The sequence below is a fragment of the Diceros bicornis genome, chromosome 1 (genome assembly GCF_020826845.1).
Source record: "Diceros bicornis minor isolate mBicDic1 chromosome 1, mDicBic1.mat.cur, whole genome shotgun sequence".
In the NCBI taxonomy this organism is placed as follows: domain Eukaryota; kingdom Metazoa; phylum Chordata; class Mammalia; order Perissodactyla; family Rhinocerotidae; genus Diceros; species Diceros bicornis.
Genome location: NC_080740.1, coordinates 58549306 through 58562427, shown reverse-complemented (window position 1 = coordinate 58562427; position 13122 = coordinate 58549306). Strand labels below are relative to the sequence as shown.

Sequence of the window (13122 nt, the reverse complement as noted above, 5' to 3'; positions counted from 1 at the left end):
AGTAAATTGGCCAGCTTCGGTGACATCTCTCTGGCTTTTGAAGTTGGCACAGTCTAATATAGCTACCTCAGGGGTGTGTGGCCATGGAAAAACATGTTTTTGTTGTTGAGTGTTCTTGCTTTCTAGTAATTTTATTTTTGCTCAAGGGATTTAGTATCTGTTCAGATACTTTATTTTTAAAGGCCACATAAGTAGTGACTTGACCTCTAATCTTAGCTTTGAAAATTTCCCAGACACGAATAAAGATAATGTCTGATGACCTATTATTTGAGAATACTACTCACTGACCAGCAATCAGTGCTATTTAAAAATGTGTATTTTACTCTGAAAATTATTTCAATGGCTAAAACACTTCCTCAGTAAAATCATGCATTTAATGACACAATTTGGTGATTCTTGGGCCTAGATTTATAATACTTTTACATGGTGTCACTGAGACAGTACAGTTCAGAACAGCTCTTCTCCTCAAATACTCTACTAAATAATTAGTTCTGTGAAAAATATTCTTTTTTTTTTCTTTTTTTTCTTTCTGTGAGGAAGATCAGCCCTGAGCTAACAACTGTTCTAATCCTCCTCTTTTTGCTGAGGAAGACCGGCTCTGAGCTAACGTCTATTGCCAATCCTCCTCCTTTTTTTTCCCCAAAGCCCCAGTAGATAGTTGTATGTCATAGTTGCACATCCTTCTAGTTTGCTGTATTTGGGACGCAGCCTCAGCATGGCTGGAGAAGCGGTGCGTTGATGCGCGCCCGGGATACGAACCTGGGCCGCCAGTAGTGGAGCGCGCACACTTAACCACTAAGCCACGGGGCTGGCCCCTGAGAAAAATATTCTATAAAATATAGTCTTATCAGAAATAACACCTGTCTGTTGGACTAATAATAAGAATATTTTGGACATAGAAGGTTATATAGTAATCCTTGTTTTGCATGAATATGGGCTATCTTTGCAGTAAATATAGGAGTAAGATTTTTACAAAGGATCATGTTACTACTGAAGACTGGGATCATTAGTTAACTTATCTGGACCGTCTACCTCAGGACACAAGCCCTTAATAATTACGAGAGTGAAAGAGAAGTTCACCAGACTGTATTAATATGTGTGCCAAGGTATATTTAAGAAGAAAAGGGGGAGAAAAGCAGTTTCCTCCCTGGTGTCTGGGCAGAGCTAGAGTTGCCCTTTTTGGTCTTTTTTTACTTGTCTTATATTTATAAAAACAGACCCTCTTGGTAAAAACCCACCTAAACACGGTGTTGTTTTTGTCAGATTGGTAGAGGAAACTGCATCTTGCTACCTTGATATGTTTTCCTTTTTGGCTTTTTGTTAAGAGACGTTTAGTTCTTTGTTGCTAAACTCTAAGTTATGTGCAAAGAGAAGAAACAATCTGCTTAATTAATTGTAATCTTTTTTTTTTTTAAAGATTTTATTTATTTATTTTTTTCCCCCCAAAGCCCCATTAGATAGTTGTATGTCATAGCTGCACATCCTTCTAGTTGCTGTATGTGGGACACGGCCTCAGCATGGCCGGAGAAGCGGTGCGTCGGTGCGCGCCTGGGATCCGAACCTGGGCCACCAGCAGCGGAGCGCGCGCACTTAACCACTAAGCCACGGGGCTGGCCCTAATTGTAATCTTTAATTGAAATCTGTTATAGGCTAGTTGGACAATTCTGAAAGAGATTTGAGTAATTGAAGTTTTCCCCTTGGTTCCAATGGAAGGGAAATATTTCAGTTCACTTACTTGAGTTTATAAAATAGTTTGTTCTTTCTTTCCCCACAGCAAGAATTATGAACGTAAAGTCACAGAACAGAGTCAGTGTTAATTTTTAAAGCTTTCCCATATTTCCCCCCTCATCAGCTGTAAATAATGTGCCTGACTGTAAAATGGAAAAAGCTGAAATTTTCCACTTGTGCATTTTGAGCTTTTCAGAGGTATTATACACTCTGGAAATAATAATAAAAGATACTAGGCCTTATACAGTGCTTTTTGTGTGAGGAACTCATAAACACTAATGCATTGATCCTAACACAGTACTTGATTGTGACTTTAAAAGGTCATAAGTTACTACTGTTAGAAAAAATAAAAAAAGATTGAAGAGGGAGCTCTAATTTACAAATATTGTTTAAAAAAATATCTAGATACAAGTTGATATAGATAACTGAAAAAATAAAAATTATGGAGGATTTTATTGTTTGTTAACTTCTCTCTTAGCCTGTAATAGATTTTTGTCCCTTTATGTTTTTTTTTTTTTCCTTTTTCTTTTATTATGAATCTACTTGAAGCCTGATTCCCTTCTTAGAGAAGAAGGCAGAATTTACTTTTAAGCTTTTATTTCTTTTCAGCCAAGAAGGCTTAAACCCGTGGTGGTTTCCTGAGTTTGTCACATTAACATAACAGTGCATTTTATTTGTCCTGAATTGGGAGGTCATCGTTTTTATTTTATTTTATTTTATTATTTTTATTTTTATTTTTATTAATTTTTCCCCCAAAGCCCCAATAGATAGTTGTGTGTCATAGCTGCACATCCTTCTAGTTGTTGTATGTGGGACGCGGCCTCAGCATGGCCGGAGAAGCAGTGCGTCAGTGCGCGCCTGGGATCCAAACCCAGGCTGCCGGCAGCGGGGCACACGCACTTAACCGCTAAGCCACGGGGCCGGCCTGAGATCATCGTTTTAGTTTTCTTAGTTTAATATTTGTGATATATAGCTGTTGATTTTGGTTAATATAGTGGTCATGTGGCTTAATCTGCAACTTTTTTGTGTTTTGTAGGTTTATTCTTCAGTCCAAGGAGGTAATTCACAATCAGCTGTTAGAGAAACAGAAAATAGCAGAAGAAAAAATTAAAGAATTGGAAGTAAGTTTTGAGTGAATATTGACAGTAATAGTCAACTTTTAGGAAAAAATTATCTCATTGTGTCATATTAAATGAAAATGTATGCCTGCCAAGGTCATGTCACATTGTTTTTATTTTTTCTAATTGTGTCAGAGCTATGAAGTGGTTGTATTCATGGCAGTGTATAAGACACACACTCACAAAGTCTCTTGGAACTGTAGGGAATTTTGAAGAAGATAGGATGCTGTTAATCTCAATGTATTTTCTCCATTACTTTTGAATGAACATGCCTGTTCTTAAAAAAAAAAAAGCAAAAATAGAAACACAACGTATATTTAAACACCACATATTGTGGTGAATGGGCATGAGAGTGGGTAATAATATTAGTGATTAAAGAATCTTGATATATGTCTCTTTTACACATTGTAATTCCTTTAACATAGATTAGATTCTAGACCAGGACTGAGTAGTAAGCTGTAACTAACAATCTGAAGGATGGTGCTCCAGTGAGGAAAACAAATTTTTTTTAGCTAGGGAAAAAGATGATGGGTTAGAATAACTTGGTATATTTTTGGAAAATTGGAGTTTATTATTATAGTTTCCTTATACATTAAAACTTTTGATGAAATATTCTTCTTGGGCTTTGGTGAAAGGTCTATCCTGTATATAGTAAAAGTTAGACTGGACAAAAAACTGGTTATTATTTCTTTGGGACCAAGATTTCCTGAGATGGGGGTGGATACAATGACTTCATAGGTCACTTTATCTAATTTCTGTGAGTACTATTTGAGGCAGTGGTTCAGAATCTGACTCAGCCCTCTGCTGAATTGGTGAGACACCCCCTGTAGCCTCCTGGGGATTTCTCAGGGGCACCAGCGTGGCATGGCCTGGGCGAGCATGTAGTATCTTAGGTTACTAAGCTTATTTTTATTTGACTGCGGATGATAATTTAAACACACTTGATAATAGATTTATAGCTTAGAAAGACGTATTGTAAAAACAAGTAATCAAACAGAAAAGAAAAAACTGTAATCCTATAGTAACCAGGTTGTTATTATGTCTTGTTTTATCATTTTTGTCAGCTCAATTGTTCTAGATTGAATTTTATATCCTCTACTGTTTTCAGAGGAAAGTATCTTTAAAAACTGCAAACAAAACTATGTCATGTAGATAACAAAAAATGTGTTTTGCGACTGTAGGTAAATATGTCTAAAAATTGTCCTGATGAATAAGTAGGAAGGTGCCAAGTAATGTGTATATAATTCTCTTTTTATGAAAATAAAAAACAAGATCTATATGTGAACACTGAAAATGATATGTAAGCATATATATTAAATTACCACTGGTTACCCTAACAAAATGAGATGGGACATGGGGATGAAATTATTTTTTTCTTACAATCTTTCTGGAATGAAGGAAATCATACCGTAACAAATAGTGGTAGAGTATCTTGATATCTGTCAGGTAATACAAGTAGGTTACCTGGCTTGTTGGGACCTGTTTGAAATGCTAATTATAGCTACAAAAAACTAGCAGAGTTAAACTCGGAGCTTCTGCCTTAGAAAGTTATTTTGCCTTTTTTCTTTTTCATCTTTTGTTTTACATGTTATTTATATTATAGAAGCAGTATAAGTGCACTATAAAAAAAGAAAAACAGTCGAGCAAAAAAGTAAAACAAATGATTAAATGAAATCTTTCTCCTCTTCTCTGCACACCCCCGAAGGTCACCTCTACAGTTTGGTGTGTATCATTCCAAACTTTCCTTTGTTTTATAAACACATTCATACACACATATTTTTTAATGTTTATTTTATTTTATTTTTTATTGTGAGGAAGATCAGCCCTGAGCTAACATCCATGCCAATCCTCCTTTTTTTGCCCTTTTTCTCCCCAAAGCCCCAGTAGATAGTTGTATGTCATAGTTGCACATCCTTCTAGTTGCTGTTTGTGGGACGCCACCTCAGTGTGGCCGGACAAGCGGTGCGTTGGTGCGCTCCTGAGATCTGAACCCCGGGCCGCCAGTAGTGGAGCGAGCGCACTTAACCGCTAAGCCACAGGGCCGGTCCCCTACACACTTTTTTTTAAATAAAAAGGAATTATGCTGTATATACTGTTTTTTCATAATTTGAAAATTTTATCTTTCTTCTTTAGTAATATAAATCTAGTTTATGTTCAATTTCTTGTTTTCCATTTCTCCCTCCAGTGTAGGCTCCTTATTACCTGAACATTCAATTATTGTATGATCCTACCTCTGCATTATTTAGTATACTCTCCAATACTCCAATAGTATACACTCTCTTCTCTTCGCTGAAGCAATCCCATACTTTTCCACTGCCATGCCTTTATGTTTTGTTACTTCAGCCTGAACTGTATGCATGTGCACACACCCACACATGGCACTCATGCACACATACATTAAGTTTAGTGTTCAGATTTTCTGTTTCTTGTTATTTTCTGTTTAGTTCTTGAGAGAGAGGTGTCAAAATCTCCCTCTATGATGATATTTATTGATTTCTCCTTAGTCTTTTAGTTTAGTGGGCAATGGTATTTACTATCTGGGTACTTTAGGTACTCATTATTACTGTATACATAGTTTAGAGGATATGTTTCATTTTGCTCTTATATAGGAATTTCTTAGTTTGTTCGTTCGTTCTTTTTGCTAACATCCATGCCAATCCTCCTCTTTTTGCTGAGGAAGACCAGCCCTGAGCTAACATCCATTGCCAATCCTCCTCCTTTTTTTTTCCTACCCCCAAGCTCCAGTAGATAGTTGTATCTCGTAGTTGCACATTCTGCTAGTTGCTGTATGTGGGACGCCCCCTCAGCATGGCCAGACAAGCGGTAAGTCGGTGCGCGCCCGGGATCCGAACCCCGGGCCACCAGTAGCGGAGCGCGTGCACTTAACCGCTAAGCCACAGGGCTGGCCCCTCTTAGTTCTTTCAAAGATAGTGTTCTACTGTCTTCTGGCTTCCATTGTTACTGTCGAGAAGTCATCTACAAGTCTAATTGTTGTTCCTTTGTCTTTTCTCTCTGGCTGCTTTTAATATTCTCATGCTTTGTAGTCTCTCTGGGATATGTTTAGGTGTAGATTTAGTCTTTTTATTTTTTTCTTAATCCTACTTGGATTAAGTTGCATTCCCTGGATCTGAGGATTAGTGTCTTTCATCAATTGTGGAAAATTCTTATTATCACTGAATGTTATTTCTTCCCTGTTTTCTCTATTAAATGGTATTTCCTTCTGGAATTTTTTCCCCACCTTTAAACCATCTGCAGTAGCATCTTAACTTGTTTTTCCATTTCCAGCTTTCCCCCTTCCAATCCTTTTAACATATTTCAGCTAGAATGACCTTTCTAAGGTATTAAACCTGGTCACATAAGTCCTCTGTGTAAAACCCATCGTTGTTCTTTTTTTTTTAATTAATTAATTTTTTCCCCCAAAGCCCCAGTAGATAGTTGTATGTCATAGCTGCACATCCTTCTAGTTGCTGTATGTGGGACGCGGCCTCAGCATGGCCAGAGAAGTGGTGTGTTGGTGCGCGTCTGGGATCCAAACCCAGGCCACCAGCAGCAGAGCACGCGCACTTAACCGCTAAGCCACAGGGCTGGCCCAGCCCGTCGTTGTTCTTAAGGTAAAGTTCAAACTCGTTAACATACCTTCAAGGCTCTTTATGAAATGACTCCTGTTTATTTGTCTCATCTTCCTCATTTCGTCTGCCTTCTCTTACACTGTATGCTCCAGCCATGCAGAAATATTCTATTTTTAAAACTTGCTGTGGTATCTTTATTTCTACTAGGTCTTTGCAAAAGTAGTTCCCTCTGCCTGGGAACTTCCTCCTCCTGCCTTTACCAGCTCCATCTGTTAATCCATAAGATCTTAGTTTAGGGCTACTTCTCCTGAGAACCATTTTCTGATTTCTCAGTCTCGAATTAGGTGCTTTTTCCTTGTTCTCCCTAATTATTCTATTAGTTTCATAGCACAATGTGGGAATTTGGGCATATAAACTATCACCAGTTGAAGTAGTTACAAATATGGTTTCCTTTTTCTTGGGAAGCTTAATATGGATTCAGAGCTCTAAATAGTTTATCACAAGGCCTCCCAGTTGTTGCTCCTCCTTTCAAATCTACAGTCTCTTCTTCTGGGCCATAGTATTTCTTGCCAGTCCAACCTGTTTCATCTTAATCCTGTTTAATTATCATCATCATCATTAATTTCTACCCTCAGATACCTTACAGTTAAGTTGGAGAGGCACAATTTATACATAACTCTGCAGATGAAGGCCAGGCTGTTTCCATTTAGCACGTTTTCATCTCTGAAGGAGTGAGATGGTTTTGGGTCTGGGTCCGTAGGTCCAGTTTCTGATTAAAGCTGTTAACTTGTCCCACTGTGTATGCCTCCCCACCCCCTACCAACAGTCTATATAAATGACACTGGATGAACCCTTTCCGTGATGTAGATGCTGATCTGATTCAGGTTCTCTGATCTCAGGGCCAATCTCCATTAGTATTTCCTAGACTCCCTTTTATTCACCTCTGTCCTTTCTGTTTCTTTATGTTTGCTCTCTCCAGATTTTTTTCTCCAGTATTCATTTACAAGTGCAAAGCTTACCTAGAATTTTTGTATGTTTTAGTAACTGTTATGCTGGTCTACATTGTCAGCCAACCTGGTGGCCTCACCTGCTGGCCCTTTCCTCTTATGGAGCAGAGGTGAGGGTTCTATAACCCTGCCCTCATGTCTCCTTGATAGGGAGTTATATTACTTACTAGAAGGGTAAAGACAAGTAGTATGTTAACCTTGGAAAGATAGTCTTACGGTCTTTTTCTTCTTAAAACTCCATATTTACATTTTTTCCCCCATATTTACATTTTTTTTTCCCCAGGAAAGATTCACCTTGAGCTAACATCTATTGCCAGTCTTCCTCTTTTTTTTTCTTTCCTCCCCAAAGCCCTGGTACCTACTTGTATATTCTAGCTGTAAGCCCTTCTAGTTCTTCTGTGTGAGCCGCCACCACAGCATGGCTACAGACAGACGAGTGGTGTGGTTCCAAGCCTGGGAACCGAACCCAGACCACCAAAGTGGGGTGAGCTGAACTTGAACCACTAGGCCATCAGGGCTGGCTCTATATTTACATTTTACTAGCCCTTTGTTTGGTTATTCTTCAGACTATAATCCCTTAACTGGGGTTGATTAGGAAATATTTTCGCAACAGACTCACAATATGATATTTTATGTAAATTTTTATCTTTCCTTTATAAAGACGATAGGTCAGGTTCTGGGAGGGAGTATCACCATTTCATCCTAATGGTAATTAGTAAACCAGTGATGCTGATCCTATTCAAGAGAAAATATAAAATGGTGGCTTTAGTATGATAGACTAACCATGTTATTTATGTCCTTGAGGGAATTCTCTATTTTTTTAAAATACTGATAACAAATAACATTTTAAAGATGACTGAATGTATAATACAGTATATGTTATTAGAAAAGTACAAAAGTATAATTTTTTTAAATGACGTGAATATAATTGGGATATGGAATTATGACTTTATGAGTCTCATCTGTCTTTGTAAAAATAATTTTATTTTTGAAATATACAGCATTGCTGCAAAGAAAAAGTAGGGATTTTTCCTGAGAAAATCCAGTTTTAGTTAAAGTTGAGTTAAACCTTATTGATAGATTGAGGAGATATATATCTTCTAAAGAGTGAAAAGTACAGTTTTTATTTTTGCTCACTTTTTTTTGGAGGTAAGAAGGAAGTAATTACTTGTGCACTTCTTTTGCAGTTGGGAAAACTTAGATTCAGCATTCAGATGAGCTAGAGCTCAAGTTCTGACCCTTGCCTTATGAATCTCAACTATTTTGGATCCTTGAGATAACTGTAAGCTTTCAGTGATGTATTTGAACACATTTTGACCACCATTCTCTTATAGTCTCTCCCTTGTTCCAGGTGAGGGCCAGTTACTGATTCAGGCTCTTCTGCCTTCAGTCCAAAGTCCCCATTACATTTTAGGCACATGCACATACTGGCTGAACACTTTCCTTCCCCTCTGTCTCTGACATGGTTACCACCCCTTCCACCACCCTGGTTAGCTCAACAATGACAGAATAAAAATAAGAATAAGGAAGCCCAGGGCATTCTGGCCTTCATAATGCCACTTCTGACGCAGAATGTTACAATCCCAGGGTTGTGAAATAGCTCGGCAGCCCATGCTGTAAGTAAAATCTAAGAAAACTGTGTAGAAGTCCCTACTCTTCCACAAAAATGACAATTTTGGTCAGACAGTGGTTCCTGAAACAAATAGGAAGAATAGGGCAAGACAACTGGATAGGAGGTGCCTGTGACACTGTAGTTGGCTGAGTTCTGAGCCTCTAATGAGAAAATGTTTTGGAGAAGTTCCCACGATTAAGGGGATTTTACTCTGCCTATTGAGGATCATTTTTTCCATAGCATGGGTGGTGACTGGTAGGCACTTGGATGGATGTCCAGTTGTTGCCCTAAGGACTTCATTTTTGAGCTGGTACCATTGTGCATAGGATGGGAGCCCCTCTTTGGAGGTGATGTTAAGTGGACACTACTATATGATAGGCACTGATTCTTATTTGTATTTTTAATGAAGAGAGAAGGGCAGGTGAGAGCAGAGCCAGTGATAGAATTTTTTTTATATGTTAAACAAGAATTACACCCAATGGTTCATCTGCTTGCATAGCTCAAAGTTTAGAATCTATTAAAAAAAATTAGTCATTTATTTATTTTGTAGTGAAATATAACATTTACAGAAATATATATTAAAATACATATAGCTTAATCAGTAATTATAAAGCAAACACCTGTAACAATCATCCAGGCCAAGAAATCAAAAGTTGGCAAAACACCAGAGGCCCCCACCTCTGCCCCGTTTATCCCTCCCTGATCACAATGCCATCCCTGCCCACTTTCCTACCCAAGATAACTACTACTATAACTTTTGTGATAATTATTTTCTTTTTTTAAAGTATAGTTTTACTACCTATGTATGTATCCCCCAAACAGTATAATTGAATCTTGCCTGTTTTTGAACCTTACATCTACAACACTATACTATATTTTTTTGCCTTGCTTCTTTTGCTCGACATTGTGTTTGTGAAGTATATCCATGTTGTTACTCAAGATTGTGATTTGTTCATTTTCATTGCTATATGGTATTTCATTATATAGATCTACTACAATTTATCTTTCCAGAGAGTCCATTTTTGTTCTTAACAAGTCACGATGTTCTCATACAGTCTTTGTGCAGTTTATCTCTTAGCCTCTTGCTGAGAGGAGCTATTTTTCAGAGACACCCTCCTGCCTCAACCCAGGAGAGTTTTGAGTCCTGGAGAGAAGCATAAAATATCTTCACCCTAAAAATTTGCTTAATGATTTCTCACCTTCAGTAGTAGCTGGATAGCACCTCTGAGTGTCTTTTTTTTTAAATTTTAAAAAGTAATTGCAAGTTAGTAAATTAATCTCTTTTCCATGTTGTTTTGACTTGGGGAGTCTTGGATGAAGTTTCTCTTATTGTCCCATACATTGGGATTTCAGATATGAATACTTATCTCTTAATCGAGTTTATTTGCATTCTCAACATTTATAAAAATGGATGTTTGTTTTAAAATAGTTATTAGTTATTTAAGACTTAAGTCTAAAAGAGCCTGACAGTTGGAAACTCTGGAGTTTATAGTGAACTATATATATTCTCTATATCCTGGTGTCTTCAGGCTTAATGTAGCTGCGTGATCCTCCTCTGTGGCTTTCAGAGGAGAATAGGCATGAGCCCGAAAAAGCCCATATATGCTCTTTTTCTGGTTAAGTATTCTTTATTGGTTAATATTAGTATTATCAATACATTGGTCAGTATTATGATCCAAGTGCTAATATTTGCCCAAATATTTCCTCAGTAGAAATATTTCAGATCTGGTGAAAACTTGAACAGTTCAAATAGATTTGCTCTTTTAACTAGACAGCTTTTCTTCTACTATCTGTAAAACATATATTACACACACATGCCCCTTTTGTTTGATCTGTTCACTGATGTGCATCTTCATTTTATGATTAAGATAAAAGAAGGATTTGCATTCTGTTTAGCCAGAGTTCATCTTTTTGCATTTCCATTCATTATTCTTTTCTTCTAGGATACATTCCCAGGGTGCCTTGATTCCCCTCTTTGGAATACTTGTCTATACTCACAACAAACTATCTGTTTGAAAGCTTCAGAGGGTTGTTTTTTTATTATAATTTTATTTATTTTTTTCCCCCAAAGCCCCAGTAGATAGTTGTATGTCATAGCTGCACATCCTTCTAGTTGCTGTATGTGGGACGTGGCCTCAGCGTGGCCGAAGAAGCTGTGCGTCGGTGCACGCCCGGGATCCGAACCCAGGCCGCTAGCAGCGGAGAGTGCGCACCTAACCGCTAAGCCACGGGGCCGGCCCTTCAGAGGGTTGTTGACCTCAGCCTTCACTGCTATATGCTTTATATGGTCTGTACTTTTCTCTGTGTCTAACCATAAAAATTTGTCCTTAACCTCCTCCCTCCCATATCTGAGAGTTCCTCCAGTCATTTTTAGGCTGCCTAGAGAATGATTTCTTTTGATGAGTTAGACTCATCAAAATTTTCTTTCATGTTATTACATGCTTCCCTGCTCTTGTAACTAGATGGTAAGCCAAAGTTAATCAGTATACTTTTATTTACCTCAGATTTTTACTCTAATCAGTCCTTATATCACAGGTCTCCTCTAACCTGAAGTAATACATACTGGCCAGAAGAAGTGAGTTGTTCAATACTCAATGTGGGCAAAGCCACACCTGTATTAATGACCACACTGTGCGTGTCACCTCAAAAGAACAAGATCCAAACTGGTATTTGAACCATAAATAGAGATATCCTAGTCTATAAGATTTACAGCAGAGCATTTATTACCCTAAATTCCTAATTTAAATACTTTCTGTTAAGTTAGGAGTTCTGGACTATAGCGCTGCTGTACTCTAAGCTTCAGTGTCCTCATCTGTAAAATGAGTGTTGGATTAGTGGATATCTAGGGTCACGTCTATTAAGTTTATTGTTATAACCTTGGTCTTTTTCTGACTCGCTACTTTAGGAGCAAAAATGCCCCCTTAAAATGAAGAGATGGAAGGAGGCAAAACAAAACAAAACAAAAAACCATTTTCCTTTCATGTCCAGATCATTAATTTAAAAAGTTAATTGGAGGGGCCAGCCTGGTGGCATAGTGGTTAAGTTCGTCTGCCCTGCTTCAGTGGCCCGGGGTTTGCAGGTTCAGATCCCAGGCACAGACCTACACACCGCTTATCAAGCCATGCTGTGGCAGGCGTCCCACATATAAAGTAGAGGCAGATGGGCACGGATGTTAGCCCAGGGCTAATCTTCCTCATCAAAAAAAAAAAAGTTAATTGGAATCCTATTTTGAAGCTAAAATAAAACAAGTTGTCTGCCTACAGCTTTGCCAGCTAAAATGTAATACAAGGTGACAGCATCTCCTTTGATATCTTTGTAGTAGTTGCTTAAATTACTGAAATCACAGAGATGTGTGTGTGTGATGGCATAAAGGTAGTTTATAGAAGGCATTACCTGTTTTAGAGATACAGTCATGTGCTGCATAATGATGTTTCAGTCAATGACAAACCACATGTATGACGGTGGTCCCATAAGATTAGTACCATATAGCCTAGTGTAGTAGGCTATACCATCTAGGTTTAAGTGCGCTGTATGATGATTGCCTAATGATGCATGTCTCAGAATGTATCCCTGTCATTAAGTGATACATGACTGTACTTTTGGATAGAGCTGTGTAATAGCTTATTAACTCCACATACATAAATTAAATAACATATCCAGTAAGACCTCATTTTATTCCTTTGTAGTCCTTTATCCTATACCGTCTTATAAAATACATGATACTTAGAATAGTGGCAAAAAGTGTTGTTCAGAAAATGTTGATAAATTATTAAATTTCTTGAGTGTACATGGACATTTTTTTCTTTTGGTGAAGGAGATTGGCCCTGAGCTAACATCTGTGCCAGTCTTCCTCTGTTTTGTATGTGGAATGCCGCCACAGCATGGCTTGATGAGTAGTGTGTGGATCCGCGCCCGGAGTCCAAACCCATGAATCTCGGGCTGTAGAAGCAGAGTGCGTGAACTTAACTGCTACGCTGCCAGGCTGGCCCCTATATAGACAGTTATATAAGTGGTATCTTATTAAATTTTATAAAATGTATTTCTATGAATTTTAATTAATCTGATGCAGATATTATACTATTTAGGAC

General features: G+C 37.9%; 1 protein-coding gene across 1 annotated transcript in view; it reads left to right on the top strand.

Moving 5' to 3' along the window:
- Positions 1 to 13122, top strand: part of PFDN1 (prefoldin subunit 1) — a 77665-nt gene that overhangs the window by 42069 nt on the left and 22474 nt on the right. The window contains exon 3 of the mRNA XM_058541847.1: positions 2765 to 2849. Within this exon, the coding sequence (XP_058397830.1) occupies positions 2765 to 2849 (85 nt within the window). The remainder of the gene's footprint in view (positions 1 to 2764; positions 2850 to 13122) is intronic.